Below are 26,690 nucleotides of genomic sequence, written 5' to 3' on the forward strand. Positions count from 1 at the left end.
GGCTGCTGATGGAGGAATCATACACAGGCTGGGCAGAATATGGGAACAGCAGGGAGCTTTGAAGATGTCCCACAGGCCAGCTCCTAACTCAGGGGGAAGCCCAGGTGGGCCTTGGTCTAACTCTGGCAGCTGTAACCCCGACTCTGAGATCAGGGAAGGCCTTGAGGTGGGCAGGTGAATTGTGGGCAGCTCAGGTAAAGCTCCCATGTCCTGACACCCTCTCAAAGGCAGATTTCTGTACCCAGCAATAAACCCCCCTCTCTACAGAAAACAGAGTGGACCCACCCACTATGTTTGGCCCTGATCACTACCTGCTTTCTGGCACCCTCTAGGCTTCCCCAGCTGCAGCAAGCCAGTCAGAAAGGCCCCCGCAGGCAGAGGGCATGCCTGGGAGGCAGGGGTGTTTACGATCTGGCTCCACATAGGCCCTACAACATCTACCATGTGTTCCCCAACCAGTCTGATTTAAAAACACATCAACGGAGACCATGGAAAATTAGGTTTCCTCTACATTTATTTCAACTGCTAAATGATTAACAACATCCACAACTTCTTAGATTAAAAAAAAAGAAACAAAACCCAAAGCTTCCATTTTGTAACATCACAAATGTCTTCTAGGTTTTACCAAGGACCAAAAACGCTAAATTTCTCTATATGATTTCCAGTGATGGAAACAAGGCAGAGACAGTAAGCACCCAAAGTGGTGAGTTAGCACTTTCCGGATGCCTGTCGTCCTCATGGAAGAGACCCTGGAACTAGAATGACAGAAAAGACACTGTGACTTTGACAAGGCTATGCAACTGCACATCGCACTTGCTCTCACACGTGCTCTCCGCAGAGTGGCCTCTGCTGGAGAGGGCAAGGGCGGGCACAGAGGGCCAGCACGCTGGTCCCCAGCCGACAGCTGGCACAGGGACGCACCACCACGCTCCTCCCCGGCCCACGCAACACCTTCACTGCCTCAATGCCAACTCCACAGAAGCGCCACCTGAGTGCTTACAGGACTTTCCAGGCTCAAGAAGTAGGTGCTCCCTTTGACGACTGCCAAAGGCTCACAGTGTCAGCTCAAAGCAGGACACCCCCAGGAGGAGGAGTGGCAGGAGGCTGTGGGAACAGGGCTCAAACCCTGGGAATTCCTAAAGTATTTTACTTATAAATAAAAGCAGAGGAAAGCCAAGAATGAGTATACTAGGACAAAGCGAATATGATGCTTGAAAAAAGAGCCAGGACCCATGCTGGGGGGTGCACACCTCACTCAGCACCAAGGGGTGCTCTGTGAAAGGCCATGTGGGATCAAGGCCCTGTTCTCAGAGTTCTATCCCTTTACCTGATCCCCAGCCAACATGGAAGGCTGTTGGAAAGATTAGAAAAAAACCCCATAGCTGTGGTTCCCCAAAACCACACCACCCCTGCAGGCTATTTCAACTCTGCTGAAGAACCTCCAGCATGTCCGTGGCCATAAAGATCTGCCAGTTGCCAAAGCAACAAAAGTGACCAGAAGCAAGCAGGGCCCTGGGGACTACCCGTGGCATGAAGAAGGGCAACATCAGGCGGGCACGTGAGATGCTGGCACAGGCCCGTGACGCTGTGCTGGTGAGCGTGGGCCAGACAGACAAGACAGATCCAGAGGAGCCTGGGACTACAGCCCAGGAGGTCTCGGGCTTTGAGAAAGCAAGGATTTCATAACAGCCAATACAAGTGGCTGACAGGGTAACTCACTGCTGTGTCCCCCAAGCTTATAGTATCAGCAGGATCCTGTTTTCCAGATTTTAGCATGTATTTAAAACTTCAACACTGCTGCTTTGTGAGGAAGGGCTGAGAGATTCCCACAGCCTGAGAATTTCGCATGTAGTTGCAAGAGGCAGAGTGCGAGAAGCTGGAAGGGGCGGCAATCATACGCCTTGAAATAGCAAACAGCTGCACAGCCCACCCCAAGAGGATCCTTTCTGCTCTGTACAAAGGCCCTAATAAAACAATTCTTTACACTGCCACACATGCAAAAACTGAAGAGTCTTGAAGAGTTTACACCTCCCACCCCTTTGTAGGAGAGACTCCATATGTGGTTTAAGAAAAAAAAACTAGTTTGCTTTGTGGATTCTAAGAGACACGTAAATTTGGGGAAAGTTTCATCGGTGTAATGATTACTCCCCCCTGAATACAGCTGCTGAATACATTGCTGAAATTTCATCAAGTCTCTTGGGATGCATTTAAGAGATGAGACTCCATAAATAACACGTTCATCGAATCCAGTACCTCCACTTGTTTAAAGAGCTTCAGCACTCCAACCGACAGCTGTGGTACCAAAGCACAGACCTCATTATTACTGATTTATATTCCCTATTTAAATTTGAGAAGATATGATCTGTGACCGTTTCGGTATCAAGTTTGCAAGCAGATCACTTTTAGAGAGCAATGTGTCCCAGGACAGAAAAACCGACAGGAGCTGGTTCCTGAGCACTTAAAGGGTGCTGGTGCTTTCAAGGGCAGCCCCACCTTCTGAGCGGAACCAGGGGAGACTTGGAGAAGACTTGCTGCCAAAAGCATTTGGAAGAGGGTGAAAGGCAAAAGCGGATTGGAAATGGTGCGTTCTTTTTTTAAGAAAAAGAAAAGCCAGCGGGTGGAACCTCCGCACCAGAAACTGCAGAGATGTTTGTTTTTCGTGTACACACCAAACCTACTTGGGCACTGGTTCCAGGGCAGATCCGGGACAGAGGTGGCGTTTTAAGAGTAATTGCTGCTTCAAGCCTTATCTTTCTCACCAATGGTTTTCATCTATTCAGGGAGAGAACGATTTTGTTCAAAACTGAGAGGAGAGGAGAAAGATAGGAGAAAGATAGGATATTTATAGGCCAAAGGCCCCTCAGAAGGAAAAGGATTTGAAGACCCTCAGAAAGGGATGAGGCAGAGTGGCGTCCTCTGCAGCACCAGCTTCCAGGTCACCCTTACACTCGTAAGACACCAGGCCACTCCCGTGGTGGCTTGTTTCCACAAGATGGCCACGTACAGTCGCACCTGGGAGCCCAGTGCAGAGGCCGCACCATGGGCTGCGTGCAGTGGCGCTTGGCGAGCATTGGGCTCGTTCCTTCAGCCTGGAAGGTGAGAGGTGGGACACATCCACATCCAAACACTCCTTTTGTTTCCCTCACAAAATTTTATGATCTTTTAGGGGGAGTGATATCTTGATGTTTGGGTTTTGAGGAGTGGGGCACACTAACTTTTCTGGAGGAAGCTTCTCTGTGTACCAGAACATCAGCTTAGGCAGAATGCCCCCCACACTAGCTCACATACGTACCTATTTGTTGGCCCGTTTGTGTCTGTACATCTGCATCATCCTCTGACGGAACACGTCAAACGTGTCTTCTTTGTGCTCCTGCCCGTCGGCACCCAACCCCTCCCCTTCCGAGGCAGTTCCCCTAAGGAGCAAAATGGAGAGTTAGCCACACCTGAGCCCAGAGCCCGGCCACCAGGAGATGGAAAACAGCCTGAGTCATCTGAGTGGGACAGAGGTATGAGGGACACACAACAGTGACAGCAAGGGAGGGGGAAAATAGAGACACAATTCACAGTGGGGAACAAGGGATACTCACCCGTGCAGGCATGCGAACTTTCTGAGAAGTGTGCTCAGAACCAGCCCCTGATTACGGCAGAAAGCCTCCCCAGCAGGTGCTAAGCTCAATTTTAACTGAAATGCTTGCTGGCTGCTAATGGGGCTTAATAAACTCTGGGCCGTGCTCTACCCTGGCTAGTCTGCATGTGGGCTCCTGGAAAAGGGAAGTGGCTCTTAGTGTAACTACCCAGCATTACCACTCAAGCTTTTATGATAATAATGAATGTGGCCAAATGCCAGGGACCAAGTCTATGCAAGTGCAGCAAGGAGCTGTATGAACACCTGCATATGTAAATGATCTGCTATAACCCATGTTCGACATGAAGGAAACCAAGGATCAGACTGCAGGTCAAAGGACTTAGGACCAGAATCCCACAGAAAGCCTCATCTCCCCAGGCACGGTTGCCCATCCCCACCCCTGGCCCCCAGCGCCCACTGCGTACACACTGACAGGCTCCCTGATGCCCTTCCCACAGGAGCCCAGGCCGTGACCCTCCTTCCAGCCCATCTTCTGTAGCATCTGGAACCCCAGGTTCTTGTCGGTCAGTTTCTGCTGGGCGAAATCAAAGTCCTGGGGTTTCTGAGGAGAGAGAAGAGTGTGGCACGTGAGGTGCAGCAAAGCCCCTGGAGCAAGGGTCTGCCCTGCGTTACACCTGGACATGGTCCAGTACTAACACCCCTAATGCCTCCCTGACTCCACAGATGCTCAAGATCAAGCCATGGTCCTGGCAATATTCCCTGGGTGGGTTCAGACCTCTAAAGGTTGGAGGTCACCAGCCTGAGGTATCCCCACAGAACCACACCAGACCAGCCTCTCAGGCTTCACCATGACTACTCTTGTTGCAGTGTTGAGACTGTGAATTAAACTTTGTGAGGGGATGGTGGGTCCTGGGGCCAAAGGGTGAGTAGGAAGAGCCCAGAGTGGAGACCTGGATAAAGAGAGTGGCCCTGTGATGACCAAAGGGCATACCCCAGCCTGAGGGACACAGGGCACAGGACTTGAGGCAGGAAGGCCCCTGGAGTGCAGGAGTCAGAGGGGCAGCAGGGCTAAGGCAGGAGGGATCCAGAAAGGCAGTGGAGAGAGGCTGTACAGAAAAATCGGCTCAAAGGGTCCTCCCTATTTGACCCCCACTCCTCTCCCACTGCTTCATTAATTCCCATGGGCTTCCAAAACTCTGAGCAGTGACCCTATCCTGGAAGCTTCCCTGGCTGCCCTCAGGCATTACTCAGCAAACCTGACTGACCTATGTGTCTTTCTGGTCCTTCCCAGGTCTGGAGCTCTGAGAGCTCCCCAAGGGCAGGGACCGGGTTTCACTTGGACTCTGGGGTCCATGTCTAGCACAGAGCAGACCTCACTGAGAGCCAGTGCAGCTGGGAAGAAGGATGGGGCCTGGGAAAGACCTTGTGGGTGGAAAGGTAAGAAGCCCTAGAGGAAGTCTGGGCTCCAGAGCTGACTGTGGGAAGACAAATTAAAAAGCCTAGAGGCCTTTGGAGGAGGAGCCTGCCCAGTGTGAGCAAAGGGGATTTCCATTCACTCATGAATATTCATTAGCACCCACAGTGTGCTGGAACCGCTGGGCAGCTGGGGGCTCAGAGTCCCTGCCGCCTGAGCCAATTTCTTTAATCCGTTTACTAAACACTGAACACAGCCTGTCCCCAGGGCCTCACATGCTCCCAGGGAGAAGGTTCCTCTATCCTGATCAAGGCAGCTGGGAGTAGTGGAGAGGGTCTGAGTAGGGGACAAGTGGGGAGGGGAAGAGGATGGGGAAGGCAGAGGGAAGGCTGGCCACTGGTCCCCAAATGGCAGGCTTGCATCCCCCTTCGGGAAAGCTGTTCAGGTGGGAGCAACAGGAGGAACAGGTGCCCACTCAGCTGGACAGATCTTTGTGAGTGTTCAACTGTGTCTAAGAATCACCCTGCCTGGTTTCCTGGGGCTGGAGCAAAGCCATGCACCATAGGCCAGGCTGAGGTGTGCACAGAGAGCTGTAGGGGAGACCTCCTCCCTGCCTGCAGTCACCCCAAAGAGAGACCCATGTTTGCAGGACACCAGCTGGCTGCACACCGGGTTAACATACATTTCATTTAATCCTCAAGGTATCTCCTACCTGCAGGATAGGTGCAACTGCCCCACTTTACAGATGTACAAAACCTCAGGATTCACATGCCAAGATTAGATGGCCAGGTTGAGCCTGAAAAGGCTGCCTTCTCACCAGGCTGTGCCTCACCCAGGCCACCAGATGGGTACCCGGGTGCTGGGTCAGCTTAAAACCCAACACAGCTGTTAAGACCATAAGCTTCGGGTACAGGAAGGTCCCTGCTCTCAGCTGTAACTGGGGTCACACTGATGCTTCATTTGGCCATTGATATTGATGCAATGCACTCAGAACAGGTCTGAGCCACAACTTGGGCTTTGCTCATCCCCTGACACCAGCAGAGACCTCGCCTGGTTCCCCACTCACCTCCCTGACCTCTAGAGACCTGTGATGTCCCCACATGTATCCCAGGTGAGCTTGTGTAGCCTCACCTGCCCCGACATGTGTCAGCCCAGCTGTCTGGAGTGTGCCCCCGTCTTCTTCCAATGACCCGCTCCCACAGGGGCTCCCCATTTCAGTCAATGGCAGCTCCATTCTCTTAACTGTCCAGGCTGACAACCCTGGAGTCACCCTGGGCTCTTGGCTTTCTCTGTTCCACATCCAATCCATGAGCAAGTCCCACCAACTCCACCTTCGCCTCTCCTGGACCCCCGGCTCTGCCTCGCCCCCCACCCCACAGGCTGCTCTCAACACAGCTGCCATAGTGGCCATGTCTTCCACCCAAATCCCCACCGTGGTTCTCCAATGCCTCTCCCAGAGAAAGGGCCACAGTGCTGACATCCATCGACAAGCCCTATGTGACCTGGGTGCTTGCCACCTCTACTTCCTCACCCCATCACTCCATTCTAGGCACAAAGGGCTCCCTGCTGACCTGTGACTGATTTGGGGCTTCTCCTAGGCCTCCCTGCTTAAAGGGTGCCCCCAACCCACCTTATTGCTTGCCTCCCTTTGACCTGCTTCTCTGCACCCACAGCACCCACCATTCCCGGTCCTGCACATTTCTATTGCTGCCAGCCCCGCTCATGGCTGCCTCTAGGTGGGCAGATGGAGCTGGGAGCACAAGAGGTGCTGACCAGTTAATAAACACACATGCGTACGCACATGCGCTCGGCTTACTAGCAAAGTAGCACACTTTTAACCACAATTATAGTCTACTAAATCTGAACTTCTCATTGGCTGAGACATTATCTTGTTCATCTCTCCAATCCATTGCACATATCAGGCCTCATACATCCGTTAAGTAGACTAATTACTCCCTCTTGTGGTTTTGGGCAATGCAAAACACTTTTAAGAAGTCCCGGGAGAGAAAAGGCTGTGTGTTGTGCTTTGTATGCTGACACCTGGCCTGAAGTATGAGTATAGCTTAGTCACGCCAGTGCCCTTTGGAACTCTGGCAAACTCTGACTACGTCACACGTGAGGACTCACAGCCACACTCACCTTCTTCTTGGTCACGGGACGACCCCGAGGCCTGTCATAGGCAATTCGAACTGGTTCGTGAACTGGAAGACAAAAGAAATGTATATATACACATATATGTACTTTCCCCAAATTATTTAGAGGATGAGGGTGCTGCAGTTTTGGCTTATAGCCCCTCTGCGGACAGAAGGTGGCTAGGAGCTGCACCACAGGGCCAGCCATTTGGCCGTGACTCCTCTCAGGAATCTTGTGACCCACGGAGTGCAGAGGCAGAACAGAGGCTCAACTGAGGGCTGCCTTGCTATGGGAGAGTCTACCTAAGCATGATTCCCACGTTTATGACGAAGGATTTGACACGTGGGTCATTTTCCATGACCGTAGGAATACATTTTGCTTCAACAAATGAGCTATTTGCAACACTGTGCCCTCCTCATGTCCCTGTGACTGTTCCATAGATAGAGAAGTAAAGTCCACTCAGAACTTTCTAGTAAAAACAACCATGCTTCTCATACACAGCACCACATCACGTTATTATTATTGTTATTATTATATTTGACAAAGGAGAGATCAGCAGGTCTGGTACTATCTCATCAACCACCCTATCAAAATAACTGAGAGCTTCTAAAGTAGAAAGAATTCCACTTTCCCCCCATAAAAGCCATCTTAACAAGCATTCTGATGTGCTACCATACTCTGATAAGTTCTGAAGGACGTAAGAGTTTAGTAGAACAGTTAGAAATCCATTGCAACACCAAGGTTTCCAAACACAAACCACGAGAACTGTTCCTTTAGCAGGAGAAACTATACTGACACTGCTGGGTGTGAATATGATGGTCTCAATAATGTAGAACACACAGGCTCTCCGCACACAATGGAGCCCTGTTCACCAAAACCACCTGCCACACAAGCATCGCAGCATCAGCCCCACACAGGCCCGGCTGTGTGGAAACCTGGGTGGGCAGTGAGCAGCCCAACAAAAGGCGGGACATGATGTGATTCGCCTACTGACAGCCTAGAAAAGGCAAAACCACAAGGCCAGAAGATGGTCTGTGGTTGCCTGGGCTGGGTAGAGGAGAAAACTGCAGAGGGACACAGAGACACTTCTGGGACGAGCTCCAGCTCGGCTGTACTGGGGGGCTCATGCCTATACACCTTTGCCAAAACTCCGTGAACTGTCCACTTGAAAAGGGTGCACCTTTACTGCTGGTAAATTGTACCTCAAGAAACTTGACCCTCCCCACAGGCAGGAAGGAGATGGCCTTCCATGGCCAAGGCTGGCAGAGCATGGATTGCACAGCTCCCACTAACTGCTGCCCAAGACTGATCCCTGTCCGTGTCCTCCTGCCTCATCGTCACCAAGCAGTCATCACAGTTCTGGGGTCTTTGGGGAGATGGAGGCACTCAGAAAGCTGGGCACGCCTCAAGATCACAGGCAGGAAACAGCCAAGATGACCCAGGCCCATTCCTTCCACAGCCAGGACTCCCCTGTTGGAAGCTGAGCAATAATGGAAAATAACAAGCAGCATGTGGGGTGCTAGAAGCCAAACGCAGCATCTCCTTAGAGTGCCAACCTCAGACCAACTGGAAACGTCAGTTTCTCATGAACATTTTGGACTGCGTGCAAAACCAATAGGACTATTTTAGGTTAAAAACATAAGACCGAAGAACCCCATGTTGTGTTGGCCCTGGGAGTGTTCTGGAAGGTAATGTCCAAGTTAGCTGGAGTAATCAGAGGCGGAAAGGGTGACGGGGGCCAGCTGGTCATCTTGCACCTGAACTTGGGCTGAGGGCCAGGTAAATTCTTCAAAACAGTCAGACAACATCTCCACAATTTTTCATGGCCCACAACCGAGCACCATGACTCCTCCTCAGGTGTTAAACAGAAGACCGTGCTGGGGGCACTGTGTCAATAGCCAGGCACTTACCTTTGGGCTCCTGGATGAGACACAGCCTCTTGGGAGCCGGAATCATGCCGACCTTCAGCGACTTGCTGCTGACTCTCTTCCGGGGGAAGCAGGCCCCTGAGGAGGACTGTGACAGGGCAGGCGCACCAGCCGGGCCATCCTCGGTCACCCCACTCAGGAGGCCATCAGCTGGGGGGCTGCCCTCCGAGCCCTCAGACTTGGTCGACCCTCCTGCCGGCCTGGAGGCCCCTCCAGGAGTGGGGGCCTCCTCACTCCCTTCCTCGTCCTCCTCATCTTCCTCCTCGTCCTCGTCTTCCTCAGGCATCACCTCTGGGCTCTCCAGCTCAGCCTTGTGCTGAGAGGGCTCATCCTCAAACTCTCCTTCCCCCTCCATGGGCTCCAGGGGGCTCTCCTGAGAATCGGTGCTCTTGCTGGCAGGAAGGTTCAGAGGAGATGACGTAAAGCAAATCGATGGGCACAGTTCAAATACTTTCTTTCGATAGAATTTGAAAGCTGAACTGTTTTGGTCATGTAGAAACCTGGGATAAAGATGAAATACATTGGTTAACCAGAGGGTTCTCTATAAACATTCGTATTTTCTGAAACTGTCCAAATGGACTTGACAAAGCTGGGGGTGGGACAAAGAAGCGAACACATGACCTCTTTCCACCAGCTGTGGTTGATGGGCAGCTTTACAATGAGATAGAAAGCTTGTAGAGTACTAGTAATTTAACGAAGTAGCCAGAACATAAGAGGCCTTATTGCTTTCTCGGGGAGGGAGCTGGAGGAACAAGGTATGCAGGGACGACCAGAGAACGTGCTAGAACGAGCTCTAACATTACAGCCAGGAGATCCAAACTGGGCCTTACCTCATCTCTTTCTGATTACGTCACCGGCCACTCTGGGCCTGGGTGTGCTCACTGTGACTCTCTGGTTCCTCCCATACTCCAGCCATGAGATGGAGAGAGGTGTGTCACCTCCTGCCTCATGTCCTGCAGCAAAGCTGTGTGAACATGCTGGCAAAAAGGCCTCTCTGAGCCTCCGAGTCCAATGGCCCCAGCCACAGCTTGGAGCTGCGGCTGGTGTGAGAAACCGAAAACACACAAAATTTACTTGGGCCAAAGGAAAGACAGCCCTTGTTCTTGGACAGGACAACTCAGGCTCATAATGAAGTCAATTCTCCCTTAATTAAATATTAACGTATAAAAGTAAAAGCATCATTTTTTTCTGGATCTGATTCTTAAGTTCATATAGAAACATGAGTATGTAAGACTATCTAGGAAACCCCTGAACAAGATCAACAAGGGGCTCAGTTCCACCAGGTATTACAAGGTGTGTTAAGCCTCTATAGTTAAAACAGTGTGGTACTTGTCTATGGACAGACAGACCAAGAGGACGGCCAGAAACACAGTATCTGATGAAGGTGGCCTCTCAAATCACTGTGAAAAAGAACAGTCTTTTCAACAAATGGTGTTGGGACAACTGGGCGGCTTTTTACAAAAATATTTAAATTGGATCTATGCTGTACTCTCTGCTCCTGAATAACCCCACACCGATCAGAGAGCTAAATGTAAAAACCAAGCCATACAAGTTGTAGAAGAAAATACATAAATGTCTTTATAATCTGAGTGTAGGGAGATTCTTTCTAACTGTAACTCTGTATCCAGGTGCAACGAGATAAAACAGAAATTTTACTAGATCAAACGTTTCTGCACTGCAGAACATACCATAAGTAAAGTGAAAAATATCCAACTATGAAGGAAATAGATACAATTACATTACAGGTAAAAGGTCAGAGAAACTAGAAAGAATAAATCCAAAAATCCCAATTGAGAAAAGGGCAAAGATTAAGAACTTCTGCCCTCCAAAAGACACTGCTAGAATGAGAAAACAAGTCACAGACTGGGAGAAATTATCTGCAAACCACACACTTGACAAATAACTTGTATCAAGAATACATAACAAACTCTCAAAATTCATTAATAAGTAAATAAACGACCCAATAAAACAATAGGCCAAAGATCCGAGCAGACACTTCACTAAAAAAATACATAAGCACATGCAAAGATGCTCAGCACTGTTAGTCCTCAGAGAAACACAAATGAAAACCACCCCTCCCCCGCACCAAGAGGGCTAACATGAAGAAGACTGACACTATCAAGTGCTGGTGAAGATGGGGAGGAACCAGAACTCTCACCCAAGCTGCTGGAAATGCAAAACTGTGCCACCACTTAGAAAGACTGTCTGGAAGTTTCTTCAAAAGTTAAACACAGACCCACCATGTGAGCCAGTCTTTCTCTGCCTCAGTATTTTACTGGAGAGAAATAAAAGCAGACCTTGTACATGACTGCTCACAGAAGGTTTATCTGAAATTGTCCCTGAATGGAAACATCTCAATGCCATCAACAGCTGAATGGGTAAATAACTGTGGTCCAGCCATACAATGCGATACACTCAGCAATAAACAGGAATGAACTATGGATACACACAACATGGATGAACCCTAATAACTATGTGGAGTAAGAAGCCAGACAAAAGGAGAAAACAAACTGCATTTACACAAAATTATAGAAAATGCAAACTATTTACAGTGAGAGAACCCTGATCAGCAGCTGCCTGCAGGAAGGGATGACAAAGGGCACAAGGAAACTTTTGAGTCATGGATGTGTTCATCATCTTGATGTTGGTGATGGCTGCATGAGTGTAAACACGCATTAAAACTTATTAGACAGGGACTTCCCTGGTGGCGCAGTGGTTAAGAATCCTCCTGCCAATTCAGGATTTGAGCCCTGGTCCGGGAAGATCCCACATGCTGCAGAGCAACCAAGCCCGTGTGCCACAACTACTGAGCCTGCACACCACAACTACTGAGCCCATGTGCCACAACTACTGCAGCCTGTGCACCTAGAGCCCATGCTCTGCAACAAGAGAAGCCACCACAATGAGAAATCCGCGCTCCGCAAGGAAGAGTAGCCCCTGGTCACTGCAACTAGAGAAAGCCTGTGCGCAGCAACAAAGACCCAATGCAGTCAAAAATAAATTAATTAATAAAAAAACTTATTAGACAAATATGTGCAGTTTATGGCATGTCAATTATACCTCAACAAAACTTTTTTTAAAAAAAAGGGCAAATGATATGAACAGTTTACAGAAAGATATTCAAAGGACACAAGTTTATGAAAAGAGGTTCAATTTCACTCATAAGAAAAATGCAAACTAAAACTTCACTGAGAAAATTAGAAATTCCTCACCAATCCCACTGGCTCAAAGGCATGCCAAAAGGTGGGGGGTGGGGACAGGCACTCATGACACTCCTAGGAGAGTGGCCCTCAGGGAGGGGAATTCGCACTAACAAAACTTAGTTTGCATTGAACTATGATTCAACAATCCCCTTCTGGAAGATACCCAAAAATTCTCACCACAAACACAAAGAGATTGTGTGTAAGGCCAAACTAGAAGTATGCGCTTAGCCACTACTGGGTCCCAGAAATGCTCCAGGAAATGTAAAGTTTTTAACTGTATTCTTAACTAAGCTGAGGCACGACTCTCTAGCATATTGGGAGCAGGGTGAGCGCCCAGAACCCCTAGCTGGCAATAGGACACAATCCACACAGCGTAGGAACCCCACACTCCAAGGGGAGCCCAGCCGGGTTACGGCTCGGTACTGGGAACACATGGCCCTCAGGCAGCCTCTCCCTGAAGGAGAACCCGCACCCCGCAGGCAGAGTGGGGCTCCGGTTCTGTGGCCTCTGGGCTGTGTAGTGTTGAATGATTACGCCATCTGAAGAATGGGGAGGAAAATGGTGCCCCCTCCTGGCACAAGGGTGCCACGCCATCACTGAGTGGAAGTGCTTGCTGCTTACATCTGGACCAAAACCCACCAACATGCTACATGAGCAGCACATTCTCATCCTGCCCAGAGTAGCCAGCATGACCAGGGACAGTGCCCTCCTCCTCCTCAGACTCATGGGCGAGGACACACTCTCCTCTTTGCCTCTGCAAAGGTCCCGGGGAAACTATAAGTCCCTCGGCCAGGGCATTCCCTCCCCCTTCCCCTGGCCAACGCCCATTGAACCTTCAGATCCAGCTTAAACTTCCCTCCGGGGGAGGCTTTTCCTGATGCCCCAGATGAGGGCAGGTCTCCCAACAACCCAAAACAGATGCTCCCTAACAGCCCTGAGCTCAGCAGAAGTGAAGTCGTGATTTATCCCGCGGCAATCCCCTGTGGGCTCTCAGGACACTCATGGGGTGAACTCCTGTGGGCTCTCAGGACACTCATGGCCTCAGATTAAAGGGGTGTGACGGGTACATACCAAAGGTCAGGGTTGTCAATGCTGTTTTCTATGCTGAATTGTTCAATCTCTGGTCCCACCTGAGCAACAAATTTGGCCAGTTTCTCTGCAGTCTCCATTGTCTTCGTATCAACTACAAAATAAAGCAACTGTCATGTATTGGTTCTGAGATGCCAATTCCCATGTGAACATCGTGGGGTTGTGGAGACTGATTACAAAGACGGCCCCTCACTGTACCCTTGCCCTTTGCCCTCTGTCCAGCAGAGGTGGACTCTCTTTTTTCCCCTTGAATTGGGGCTGGCCCTGGAACTCTTGCTGGCTACGAATGTGACAGAAATGTGGAGTCCAGGCCTCAGAGGGCTCAAGCAACTCCTCTGCCTCTCCTGGATGGCCAAACCCGACTGTCAGGTGAACTGCTGGTGGGTGACAGGCATGTAGCCCACTACCCCTATCATCTCAGCTGACAGTTCCAGACAACTGGCCGCTGCCTGCAGACAGTTTGCAGGCCCAGCCCAGCTGACTTGAAGCAACACTGGATGCCTCCTGTTTGAAGCCACAGTTTGGACTGGCTTGTTATGTAGCAACAGCTAGAGAAATGTAGCAGTTGTGTAGATTTTTTCCCTCTCCATTCCCACCTAGTGCTGAGTAGGAAGCACTGGCCAGAGGGCAGGCCTGTTGCAGTAGGAGAAGGTAATGGCTGGGAGAAACAAAAGAAACTGCTGGTCAACTAACTCTAACGAAGGAAACACAGAGACCTTAGCAGGGAAGAGGAAGCAGAATGAGAACACGGGCAGCCTTATGGAACATATAACGGGCAAGAATAGAGAGAAATGGATCAAGGAGCTCAAAGCCCTAAGCACGGGCACGTGGCACACCCTGCTGGCCAGCAGGAGGACCTTGCAGGGAAGCACAGAGTCACCAGGCAGCACCTCGTGTCAGCTCCACACTCAGGATAAGAGGAAGGGTGCAGCAGGAGTCTAGGGCCAGCCCCTTGAGGAAGCAAGAGGAGAGACAGTGCCTGTGTGTGTGCCATCCTGGCCAGGTGCCTTTCGCTGCTGCCTGCTGCCCAGCCCAGCCCACTGAAGCCACCTGTCTCTGCAGAGAGCCCTGGGGATAGATGAGCATTGGGGCCCAGAGGAGGGGGACAGAAGTGAGCACTCACCATCAGTAGACAGGCAGGGAGAAGAGGTCTGAGGGGCTTCGGAGACATCCACTCCTGCTGGCTTGGAGGATGGGCCTGAGGCTTCTGGGCTGGGGTCCCGAGGAGAGGGTCCGGCTGGGTCTGGCGGGCAGTCCTTGGCAACATCATTGCCATCTGGTTGAGGCGGCTTTCCCTGCAAGGAGCCTGGAGCCTGCCGGCCATGGTGTTTCAGCCTGGTGCCTGAGGAGAGGAGGGTCTGGGTCCCGGTGGTCGCTCTCCTCACTTTACAGCCCCGGGGTCCTTGAGCTCGAAGCATCCCCCGCCGCCGCCCTGGTAGGAGCCTCTTCTTGAGGCTCCGGACCGCCCGGGAATATAGCATGGCCCGGACTGCACACTCTGCCGCCATCGGCTTCTGATCTGCTCCTGGCAAGTTCTGGCTCATCCGCTGCATTTCTGCCAGCTTCAGCTTATAATATTTATACTCCAGACTACTGTCATCAGATAAAAACCTGTATAACAAAACAGGAATAGCAGGACATTTGTGAATACACCAGCATGACCAAATTGTCGCTGTAAATACACTTCTGCAAACCCTTTCTACTTAGTGGCCTCCCTGCTGTTGGAGAGGCTCCGCCCAGCTCCATCAAGAACCCAGCGCTGGGCCCTGGCCATCTGTCCTGCTCAGAGTGACCACAGGGTGACCAGGAGCTCTGACCGAACACTGGTCGATTCCTCCTCAATTTCCATCATCAGCAGCCATGAAGGAGCTCCCAGCTCCTGGTGGCCTCACAATACAAACCAGTTACCCTGAAACCATGGAAGCTCTCTGCTGTCAGGAAGTGGCAGGTGTTGCTCCTGGACATCACTTTCAGGAGATGACGCCCTTCAAATGGTGAGCACTCAGCGACCTTTTAACTACATCATTAAGGCACTGAGTGTGCCACCGCTGTGAAATCACGTGCCAGAGTCATAATGAGAACAGTACAGAAAAGAGGAGTTTGAGTTACATGTACTAACATAGAAAGAGATCCGTAATACAGCCCACGGAGAGCAAACTAGAGAAGACCAACATTGATACATACCATATGAAACTGCTTTGTGTACATGAAATCCACATATATTTGTTTTTTTCACATAGGTTGAAAGAATATAAAGCAAACTTAAGGATTTGCTCAAGGAACGGGTTAGAAAGAGGAATGACTGGATTAGAAGGGGAAGGTCACATTATTTACTTTGTTGACCATTTCATTAGCACTTTCTTTCATCTCTATTAACCCTTTCCTTGTAGTCTCTGGGCTTTTTGCACCATTTCCTTCTTGCTTCATGAATTGAATGCTTACCTTCACTCTATTTCTGATACACACACAAGGTCGCACCTTTCTCCCAACCGCTGTTACAGATGCATTCTATATGCAATGCTCTCCCCGCTACTCCCTCTGAAGAGTTTCTAATTCCAATTCTAATTCTCTTTCATATAAAAGTTATTCAGAAGCCTGTTTTATTTTGGCTGTTGCTGGTTTCAACTTCTATGCATTGCACAATGTGGCGCACGTGACTTCCCTTTCCTGGGATATTCTGTAATTTTCTACACAACCTCATTCATAACAAGTTTTTTGTGAACGTTCAATCTCAGTTTGTGTTAAAGAACGAGTACTGTTTGGTGAGTATAGCAATATTTCATGCGGCTTTTGGACGCCTGAAGTTGAGATCATATATTAGATGAGGTTCCCAATTACCAATAACAGAAGCTGATTGGCTGTGAGGTGGCAGTGCACAGCAGGATGCTGGCAGCACCGTGTGATGTGGCATGTCCCTGGTGGGCAGCTCCATATGAAGCTCCTGTTGATGCTCACTGCACAGTCAAGGTCTGGCTGGATCTGAGGAAAGAGCCTGTGTGCTGGTTCCTCTGCTGCCCTGGACACTCTGCCGGGCCAACAGCAGCATCCTGCAAGATTGCATCCTAACAAGCAAGGGTTGCCACATAAGGGAAGGTTGACCAAAACAGAAGCTCCAGTTCTCAAGTCAAACGCAGCCCCTCATCCAGGGCAGAAAGTGGAGTCAGTGCCCAGGTGACCTGGATCCCCAAGATGTAAGTCCCTTTCCCTTGGTCGGTTCTAATGCCAGGTGCATGCAGTGTGAGGACATGTCACAAACCCATCTCCCTTAGTTCTAGTGGAGTGTAACATCAAGAGCATAGAATACTCCTAAGCTAGCCTGCACGGTTCAAATCCCAGTGTAAACACTTATTAGCTGTGAGATTTACTGAATCTTTCTGTGCCTCAGTTTCTCCATCTGTAAGATGAGACAGATGATAATAATAAGCTACTTCATCATGTTGCTGTGAGGCTTGAATTATATATACACTTTTCATTATAAGGAAAATGCTTTGGGGAATTCCCTGGTGGTCCAGTGGTTAGGACTCGGTGCTTTCACTTTCGGGGCCTGGGTTCGATCCCTGGTTGAGGAACTAAGATCCCACGAGACCTGCAGTGTGGTCATAAAAAACAAACAAACAAAAAAAAGAGCAACATAGGCTTATCATCTCTAGAGATACAGAAGTAACTGTTAAAAGTAGTTTAATGAACTAAAAGCGACTGTCTCCAAGGAGTGGAACTGGGAACTTCCCTGGCCGCCCAGTGGTTAAGACTCTGCACTTCCACTGTAGGGGGCATGGGTTCAATCCCTGGTCAGGGAACTAAGATCCTGCATGCCACATAGACACAGCCATGGTTTCTGCCATCGATATCATGGCAGAAACATTTTGCCGTTTGTGTTTACTTCATTTTTTTGGTAAATCACATTTGGTAAAGTACTACTTTAACTTAAGAATTCAAATATATACACCAAAAACCTAAGTTTACTAGTTCTTTAACACTGTTTTTTGCACACTCTTTCTTCTTACAGTCTCTGGATGATTCTTTCTGAAGGAAGTCACAGGTGATCACGTCTCTGAGTCCAGCTCCCTAATCTGTTCTTCATCCAGGTCAATTCTATCAGCCGACCACTGAGATCATTTCAACAATCACATTTGTCAATTCCAAGATCCTTAATTGGTTCTTTTCCATAACAAGCAGTTCCTATTTCATGGATACAATATGCTATTATCCACCCAAGACTATTAATTACACACATGTACTTGTAGACAATCTTCTTTTCCTTATAGTAACTTCTTAGGTGCCAGATCTGCTGGGTTGGGTGGCCCTCCTTCATGCTGCCAGTTTCCCTCAAATACTTGGTTTAGAGCTCAATGCTCATTTCTGATTTGGAACCCCCTCCCACCGCCACACATACACCCAGCTCTGGTCATGCTTCCGTCCGCCACCCCTGACTGTCAGAGATCATGAACCTGATGGGTAGTGCGGAGCGGTCATGCAGCAGAGAGGCATGCTCCTAGTCCTCTCAGGGTCCCCCTTCCCTCCAGCCCAATCACCTCGGCAATCACCTGGAAATTGCCCCTGGGTCTTCCAAGTCTAGATGACATCTTACCCAGAGGATCTTACCCAGAGGATCTAGCCTCCTTCCTTCAGTATGAGCGTTGGTTGAGACCACAGAGCCAGAATGTGAACCTCAGCTGTCTTTTCCTAGCTGTGCCTCCTTGAGGCAAGAGGTCTCTTTTGAGCCTCAACTTTTCTGTCTGTAAAATCAGGATGACAACATACCTACCTCAAAAGGTTGTTTATGACGGTTCGGCCAGCTAATGCTTAAAGCAGTAAAGTGCTTAGAACGGTACCAAGTGCACAGAAAGCAAAAGTATTTGCTAAATAAAAAGTATTCAATAAATGATACTGGGGCAATTAGGTTACTGGGTTTCTTTTCTTTTCTTTTTTTTTTTTTACCTTTTAAGTTACATGCCTATCTTATTCAACACAGGAACATAATCTTGATGAATTCAAGAATTCTGTAAAGGATTTCCCTGGTGGCTCAGTGGTTAAGAATCCACCTGCCAATGCAGGGAACATGGGTTCGAGCCCTGGTCTGGGAAGATCCCACATGCCGTGGAGCATCTAAGCCCGTGCGCCACGACTACTGAGCATGCGCGCTAGAGCCCATGAGTCCCAACTTCTGAGCCCAAGCACTGCAACTACTGAAGCCTGCGCGCTTTAGGGCCCGCATGCTGCAACTACTGAAGCCCACGCACCTAGAGCCCGTGCTCTACAACAAGAGAAGCCACCGCAATGAGAAGACCACGCACCACAACAAAGAGTAGCCCCGCTCACCACAACTAGAGAAAGACCGAGTGCAGCAACACAGACCCAGTGCAGCCAGAAAAAAAAAAAAATTCTGTAAAAATAAAACCATAACAAGTTCCAACTCTTCTCCTAAAAAATCATGCTGGTTAGGACCAAAGCCCTGGTGCCATTACACAGAAATTTACACCTTTCAAGCATCTTTAGAAATTACAACAGCAAGAATAGAGAGCTTGGTATGGATACAACATTGACTATACCAGACCTGAACAGATCACTCAAAAAAGAGGAACTACAACTAGAAATCCTATGAGCAAACACATAAAACAAAAGCATATAAGGTAAAACATCACCCTATGAAATTATCTTTAAGTCAAAAACACTCATGTGAGGGCATGGCACATGTACGGAGTGGCAGTGAGGGTGTCAATCACGGAAAATAACCTGATGATAAAGATCAGTGGTCTCCACCAGGGACAACTCTGTCCCCCAGGGGACACTGAGCAATGTCTGAAGGTATTTTTGGCTGGGATGGAGGCTTCTACTGGCACCAGTGAGTGGAGGCCAAGGATGCCCAGGACAGTCCCCCTGCAGAGAATTATCCAGCCTCAAACATCAATAATGCTGCAGTTGGGCTTCCCTAGTGGTGCAGTGGTTGAGAATCTGCCTGCTAATGCAGGGGACACGGGTTCGAGCCCTGGTCTGGGAGGACCCCACATGCCACGGAGCAACTAGGCCCGTGAGCCACAACTACTGAGCCTGCGCGTCTGGAGCCTGTGCTCTGCAACAAGAGAGGCCGTGATAGTGAGAGGCCCGCGCGCTGCGATGAAGAGTGGCCCCCGCTTGCCACAACTAGAGAAACACAGAAACAAAGCACAGAAACAAAGACCCAACACAGCAAAAATAAATTAATTAATTAATAAATTCCTACCCCCAACATCTTCTTTAAAAATAATAATAATAATAATAATGCTGCAGTTGAGAAACACTGACACAGATCAAAAGCCTCTAACATGAGCTTTCTTTTTAAACTAGCAATTTTACTCCCAGATACTACCGTAATAAACTGCCAGAAATGTAGACATAAATAAAAGCAAGACAACATTCATCATAACGTTATTAGAATCTAAGAATCCACCAATGGGCAATGGTTGAGTGTAGTATACTGTGTAAGAAGGAATAGTATGCGTTCATTGATAATAAGGACAATTATGTTAAGTTTAAAACACAGGACACAACTACAGAGCACACACTGTGGGGGAAAAGTGGGAGAGCTCTGAGTAACTCCATCTTTGCCTTTTTACTTTTCTCTATTTTTACAAAGGGCATATGCCACTCTGATCATTTTTTAAAAAGTTAACGAAGTATAAAACCTTTCCACTTCCAGCAATCTAATCTAGAGATAATCCTAAACACACACAGAAATGTGACACATTAAGCTATTCACAGAAAAAATTAAAAATAGTGTACAATCAAAAATATTCTAAAAATACAACAAGAGAGGAATGGCTAGATAAACTGATCACCTACTCTGCGAACCGGTAAACACAGCCATCTGAAATGTTTACAAAAAGTAGGGAATACGAGCATTTTCCTTTGTTATCTAAAAGGAGTAGCATATATCACAGCATAATCACAACTGTGTTAAAAACCACACAGCTCGCAATGAGCAGAAAGACTGGAAGCAAATACCCAAAAATGCCAGTGAATGCCAGTAAGCACACAGGTGGCTTTGCCCAATTTTCTGTTCTTCTTTACCTTCTCTAATGATCAAATACTATATTTATGGTGAAAACTTTAATTTTAAAAAGTTCTATTCAAGTGAAGAGGCAATAAGGCAAAAGGAAAAGACAGTTTAACAAACAGTAGCAATAAATCACAAACAACTGCTGTGATATATTCCTTATCTTACACTCATTCTTTGCATACACTTCTCACCTCATCCTCAAACCAGCACAGCAGGGACAAAGTGCTCCATGTCCAGATGAGAGAAGGCCACATGGCAGGTAAGCAGCAGACTGGAGCTTGAACCCACATGAACCTGACCCACCCTCATGCTCTTCCACTGACTACACCACAGCACAAAATAAGCATCTCACCCTCTTCTCTGGACATCATCAGAGCAACAAAAACATTGCCATGTACTTTATGGGAGGAATTCTGAAGAGCAACATTTAAAGACCTACCAGTAAGCAGGGTCCTCCTTGAGAAGAGCTCTTTCTTTGGGAGACAGGCTGCCTCCAACAACACGTGTGACCAGCTGGTCAATGGTGTCCACCACCTTGTGGTCTGCTCGCTGGGGGACCTCTGGAACACACAGAAGGGCTTTTCTGAGAAACGCACTGGACCACATGGGGCCTGGGAAGACCAGGACAGAACTGAAGGCTTAGGATGGGGCCTAAGCAGGCACCAGGAACTGAAATCCTCGTAGATGACAGACCAGCATTGAAAAGAGGAAAGGGGCCTGTTATTCTCAAAACCAATATGCAAAATATCCTCTCAAAAGCTATAACAGCATAATCGCTAGGAGAGAAACAGTCACAAACTTACGATGACTGTACAGAGCAATATATATACATATTCTATAGGAGAAAATGGTGTGCAGCAACTCCTAACCACTTTTTGCACACATCTTAACTTGAATGTTCACAATATTAAGGGGAGAACAAAAGACATAAAATGTATCTAGGTATAAAATATGTAAAAAGTATATCTAAACTGTGAGTTGCAATACGAAAAAAAGGAAAAGAGATACATAAATACAGACACACAGAAAAAAATTAGAAGGAAATATACCAGAAAGTTAACAGAGATTATCTATGGGTGGTAGATTTATCAGGGATTTCATTTTTGTGTTTGCTTTATCTATAAAAGTTAAACACACATGTGTTTTGTAATCATAAAACATATACATAAATTTACAAAGAAAAATTTCCCAATTTAAAAAGTCAGTAGGGCTTCCCTGGTGGCGCAGTGGTTGAGAGTCCACCTGCCGATGCAGGGGACACGGGTTCATGCCCCGGTCCGGGAAGATCCCACATGCCGCGGAGCGGCTGGGCCCGTGAGCCATGGCCGCTGAGCCTGCGCGTCTGGAGCCTGTGCTCCACAACGGGAGAGGCCACAACAGTGAGAGGTCTGCGTACCGCAAAAAAAAAAAGTCAGTAGTTCCAAGGTAGGTGTTCACAGAAAATATCTGCTGAATGTATGAAAAGAAAACATTTCTTAAAGTGTGAATTTCCTCCAATGACTTGTAATTTACAATGCCACCAGCAACACAGAAGAGCATTATGTCCTTAAACACTAAGATTGTTTAGTTTTCTGATATTTGCTAGTTTTAATAGCATAGATGGTCTATTTGTTCATTCATTCAATAAAAATCACCCCTGAACTGGAGAGGTTTTCCAGTTTGTTCTGTGGAATGGCATTTTAAACATCAATGTGAGTTCTTAACATAGGATGAGTCAATCCTTCAATTGTCATGTCATTTCCCCTCTGAAATTACTTTCCCTTTTTTTGTTGTCAGCTCTTATTCTATAGAACTGCTAGTTTTATATGATTTTACAAAAGAATAAGAGATTCAAAGTCAGAAGCTTTCAAAGACAATGAAATTTGTGCATCATTGCAAACATCTCTAGAGAAGATGACCATAGTAAGGGCCAGAAAGTGGGTCCTACTTTTGGCCCAGCAATCATTCTGTGACTATCTCCTTTAAGGGAGGATTCAAAAACATTTTTAACGAAAATAATAGCAATAATAAATACAACCAAAGATGTCATCTCAGCATTTCTAACAGTACTGAAGTAATGGCAGGGCAGCGCCCCATAAGACGTGGGTGCTGGTACTGTCTACCTGCTGACCAGAAAAGGAGCCAATGCTTTGCAGATGCCAATCTCATGGGAACTGAGCTCTGCTCAGCCTCAGAAGCCTCTAGTAAAAGGCACTATGAGTCCAACATCAAGGGAGAGGTGAGGTAAATTCACATTTAGTCATGATGCTGCAAATGCCGCAGAAACACAGAAAAGAGCCTTCGATAATCCTGTAAAAGAGCAGACTGTAGTGTTTTCAGTACAGCAAGACTGCAGCTACAGGCATGCCTGCATAGCAGCACAACCAGGGGATGGTGGCAGGCAACTTTAGGTTATGGGGGACTTTTTTGTCCTTCTTACAGTTCTTCAGTATCGTTGTTATACTGACTTTCCACCCCACTACTTTTGGGGATGTGGGGAGGAGAGGTCCTGCTTCAGCCCTGAGCCCACTACTGGAAGGCTCTCTCTCTGGGAGTAGGTGTGGCCGCCCATCCGTGGAGCGACCTACCCAGTGCCTGTCGCAGTCAGGGCTCCACGAGGGTGGAGAGGATTGAAGAGACTCGGGGACAAATGAGACTTCCCAAATTGGCTGGGGCAATGGAAGCTGAAAACTCTATCAGAGGGAAAGGGGACTTCCTAAATGGCCACATGGCCACTATGTGTGCTCATGACCTCTGGGATGTCTGGGTTGTGAGAACGTCCATCCTGAGAGCAAAGGGGGAGGGACAAGGGACACCAGCCAGTCATTTCTATTTCTATTACCTTCTTCTAGGTCTTTCCCCTCCCCAGTAAGCCAACTCGTTAACTGCAGGTTACCAGGTATACCTAAGTGATCTCTCAACCTTTAGCCAGTCTAGAAAAGCGACCAGGTGAAAAGGTGCCTCCACCACGCATCCCTCAAAACAGCTCAAACATAGCCTTCCTGACTCCCCATGCTGAGCTGAGCTGGGGCCTCTCCTATAGTCCTCTTAATCCCAGCAAAGGAGGGGCTGGGTTTTGTGACTTCTTTCCCTTAGAAGCCTGGAGAATTCTTAAGAGACTGTGCCCAGCATTTACTCTCCCTTCTAGTAATAACTTGGCGGGGGTAGAGAAGGGGTGCTGTTGGAACAAGGCTTCTTAAAACTTGGCTGCAGGATGACACAAACACCCCAGAACGTGCAACATTGTGTACAAACATATATGTATTTTCCCTGGCAAGGACCACAGCTTTTCATCAGATTCCCAAAGGAGTCTTGACCCAGAAAGTCTAAGGACTTCTGTAACAGACAAAAGATTCCTAACGCATGCTTACATGCTTACAGAATGAATGGCAGGCATGTATACTGGTCATTGTGAGTTTACTACTAAAATTCTGATTTGTTTCCAACTGGCTAAAGGAGTTTTATGTACAAATATCAAAGAGAATGAGAGACATTACAAGAAAACATGAAAAGCAAGCAAATCGCAACAAACAGAAACTTTTGCTGCTTTCCTTACCATCACTCAGACCACTCAGAGCCTTAGCCTGAATTTCAGGTTTGGTAGGAGGAACCGTTTTCTCCTGATCTCGGGTTGGCTCGGGTTCGGCTTTCTTGACCTGGAGTGGACACCCACTGCTGACCAGCCAGGCCTTCAGGTGATCAATGTACTCTCTCCCAAACAGAGTAGAGTCCTCAAAGTTTGGAAATGCGGCAGGAGAGGGAGCTATATCTTGGAGGCCGACGGCTTCTAAGATTTTCTCTTGCCGGAAAGAAGAGGCCAAGGAGAACGTCTGTCCCAAAAGAGCTAAAGACTTCCGGCAGAGAGAATTGGTGGTCTCCAGGGCAATAGCCAAGTCCAGGGGGTTACTGAGGGTCTTCATCTTGACACTCAGCTCATAGGCATTGCAGGCCATGAGCAGGGGTGTGACACTCTTCAGCAGCCGGTCTTGTAGCCTCATTATGTATTTATCAAAGGGCTTTATGATTTCAAAAAAGCAATTTTTGGTCTTCACAGCACCTTTGTCTAAAAGCATGTTTAAAAACTCGTTATCAACTCTGGGTGTTTTCAAAGCAGAGTGCTTTAAAAATTTGATAGTAAAAAAGCAAAAATCTCTGTGCTCTGGTTTTAAGGAGCATTTGAATGAGGCGAGCATTTTAGCACAGGTTTCGGTTTCAAGTTCAAAGAGAGTCTGGAAAAGCTGGGAAAATTTAACATCATCTTTTATGGTGTGGAATCCTGCCCATTTGATTATTTCTATCCCAAACCTCGAAAAAACATCAGACTTATCTATCAGATCGAAGCTCATCTTTCTTCTGGGGAGCCGAATATCCTTCAGATTAAGCCCCAAAGGGATTTTCTGAGTGGGGAATTGGACATCTTCCGTCCCTGGGTTTGTCCCCAGCGTCAGATCAGGACTTGGGGTGGTCTTCTGAATTTGGTCAGTGCCCTGAGTTTTGGGAGTGATACAACTTACAGTGGGCACCTGTTTTGTGCTCATGTTTCTCAGCATGACAAGTTTCCCGACCCCTCCTTTAGGCGTGAGCAGGCCTTGAGTCTCCCCCTTTCCTAGGAGGGCACCCTCCTGGTCAACGATGTTTAGACCTCGGCCTCTGCCCTGGACTTGGCTGCTGCCCCGGAGCACAGTGTCTGCCTCTCCCGGACGGTCCACGTCGTAATCCCGACTCTCTTTCTCCAAACACTCTTTCTCAATCAGCCTGGAGGAGCCAAAGTCCCCCAGTAATGCAGAAGGACCAAAACTATACTCCTGTGACCAGGAGGATTCTTGAGAAACTGAATGGCCAAAGTCTTGTTCCCAAGAGCCACGGAGTGCAAATTTCCAGTCCTGAGAACGGAAATGTCCCAATTTCCGGTGGCCGAAGACCTGGTCTCGGGAGTCAGGGTGGGAAAATTCCAGGTCCCGACCACATTCTTTGCGAAAGTAGCTGTCGTCACTTACAGAAGGGTTGCTTGATCTGAAGGAAGGTCCTGGAAATATATCACCTCTCAGGCCTTCTCTCCCAGTGTCTTGAGGATGAGCTACAGATCCGCCCAGAGTGTATCTGCTGTTGCTATGAATGTCATCATACATATCTGCTCTGGCTCTTGGGACTGTCCTTAGAAGATCTGAAATAAACAATCCAGAAAGAAACACAAAGGTACTTCAGACCACAGGCTGCAAACGGATGATCCACAGACCACCAGCCAGCAGGGGTGCTTTATCAGTCAGAGTGCATTTTAGAAGCTCATATTCGTTGCCAACATTTAAAACGTGTGTGGTTTCACTTAAAAATAGATTTACTACTTAGAAAAACAGAAGACCTACAAGTACTGGGCCTGCATTTGCCCTGACGACAGTCCATCGAGGCTGGGCAGCAGTGACTCTCACTCATTCAGATCTCCTGTCCTGGCTCTGTTTTACAAGCCCTCTTTTAGACTCAGGGAAGGGTATCTGGTCCCCAAATAACCTGGGCTTCTTTACTGCGACCAGAACACCTGTGTGTTTCTACTTCTATCACACAGCAGATGGGTTTTCTAGAGGATGTCTGCTTCCCCTGCTTCCTATGAGGAACTCTTGGCCCACAGTGCCACTGAGGCAGGAGCCATATCTGACATTGCACCCACCACAGCTGGCTGGGCCTTGGCTGAGCATCTGACCCAAAGCTGGCTGATAGGCTCCCTCAGCAAGGTCCATTAGGCCAACCAATTCCTGGAAAAACAGAGACTGAAGCAGATAGGAGGGAAGACAGAAGCTAAACAAGCCACAACAACAGAGGCCACAATGGAAACTAAACACTGTGTACTTTTGTCCTACCCTGTGGAGAAATGAGAAAAATAGGAAACTATGTTTGCATTTGCTCATTTGTGCATAAAGAAACTGTAAGGGAAATTCCCTGGCGGTGTAGTGGTTAGGATTCCACGCTTTCACTGCTGAGGACCTGGGTTTAATCCCTGGTGGGGAACTAATATCCCATAAGAAGCGTGGTACGGCCAAGAAAAAAAAAAAGAAACTGTAAGAAGCCAGCAACAGAAGTGAACTATGGGCATATGAGAACAGTGGGCCTCAGGGAGACTTTGCACAGAGTGCCTTTCTTACTTTCTAGCTTTTGAATCAGAATCTATTACCTAGTCAAAAAGTCAAATGTAAGAAAAGGGAGAGAGAGATGCCAGGAAGTAATGATGGGCCAAGAGGCCACAGGAAGCCAGGGCTTTGTATAAATCCAAGTTTATTTGTCCAACCAGTACTTTCTAAGCACCTACTGCATGTGAGCACTGTTATAGGCC

General features: G+C 48.1%; 1 protein-coding gene across 7 annotated transcripts in view; it reads right to left on the reverse strand.

The window, feature by feature from the left end:
• Positions 1–210: 210 nt before the first annotated feature.
• Positions 211–26,690, reverse strand: part of SUGP2 (SURP and G-patch domain containing 2) — a 31,291-nt gene continuing 4,811 nt past the window's right edge. For 5 of the 7 annotated variants that reach the window (XM_079919015.1, XM_079919013.1, XM_079919017.1 and 2 more), the window contains exons 3-11: positions 23,925–25,532; positions 20,829–20,949; positions 14,477–14,964; positions 13,336–13,447; positions 9,044–9,561; positions 7,140–7,201; positions 4,051–4,187; positions 3,293–3,413; positions 1,661–2,772 (exon numbers count right to left, since the gene is read on the reverse strand). In XM_079919015.1, the coding sequence (XP_079775141.1) occupies positions 3,293–3,413; positions 4,051–4,187; positions 7,140–7,201; positions 9,044–9,561; positions 13,336–13,447; positions 14,477–14,964; positions 20,829–20,949; positions 23,925–25,532 (3,167 nt within the window). In that variant the 3' untranslated portion in view covers positions 1,661–2,772. Of the gene's footprint in view, positions 756–1,660; positions 2,773–3,292; positions 3,414–4,050; positions 4,188–7,139; positions 7,202–9,043; positions 9,562–13,335; positions 13,448–14,476; positions 14,965–20,828; positions 20,950–23,924; positions 25,533–26,690 lie in introns of those variants that run through there. The other 2 variants (XR_013827899.1, XM_079919014.1) reach the window with 2 other exon arrangements.

The sequence above is a fragment of the Stenella coeruleoalba genome (assembly GCF_951394435.1).
Source record: "Stenella coeruleoalba genome assembly, chromosome: 3".
In the NCBI taxonomy this organism is placed as follows: domain Eukaryota; kingdom Metazoa; phylum Chordata; class Mammalia; order Artiodactyla; family Delphinidae; genus Stenella; species Stenella coeruleoalba.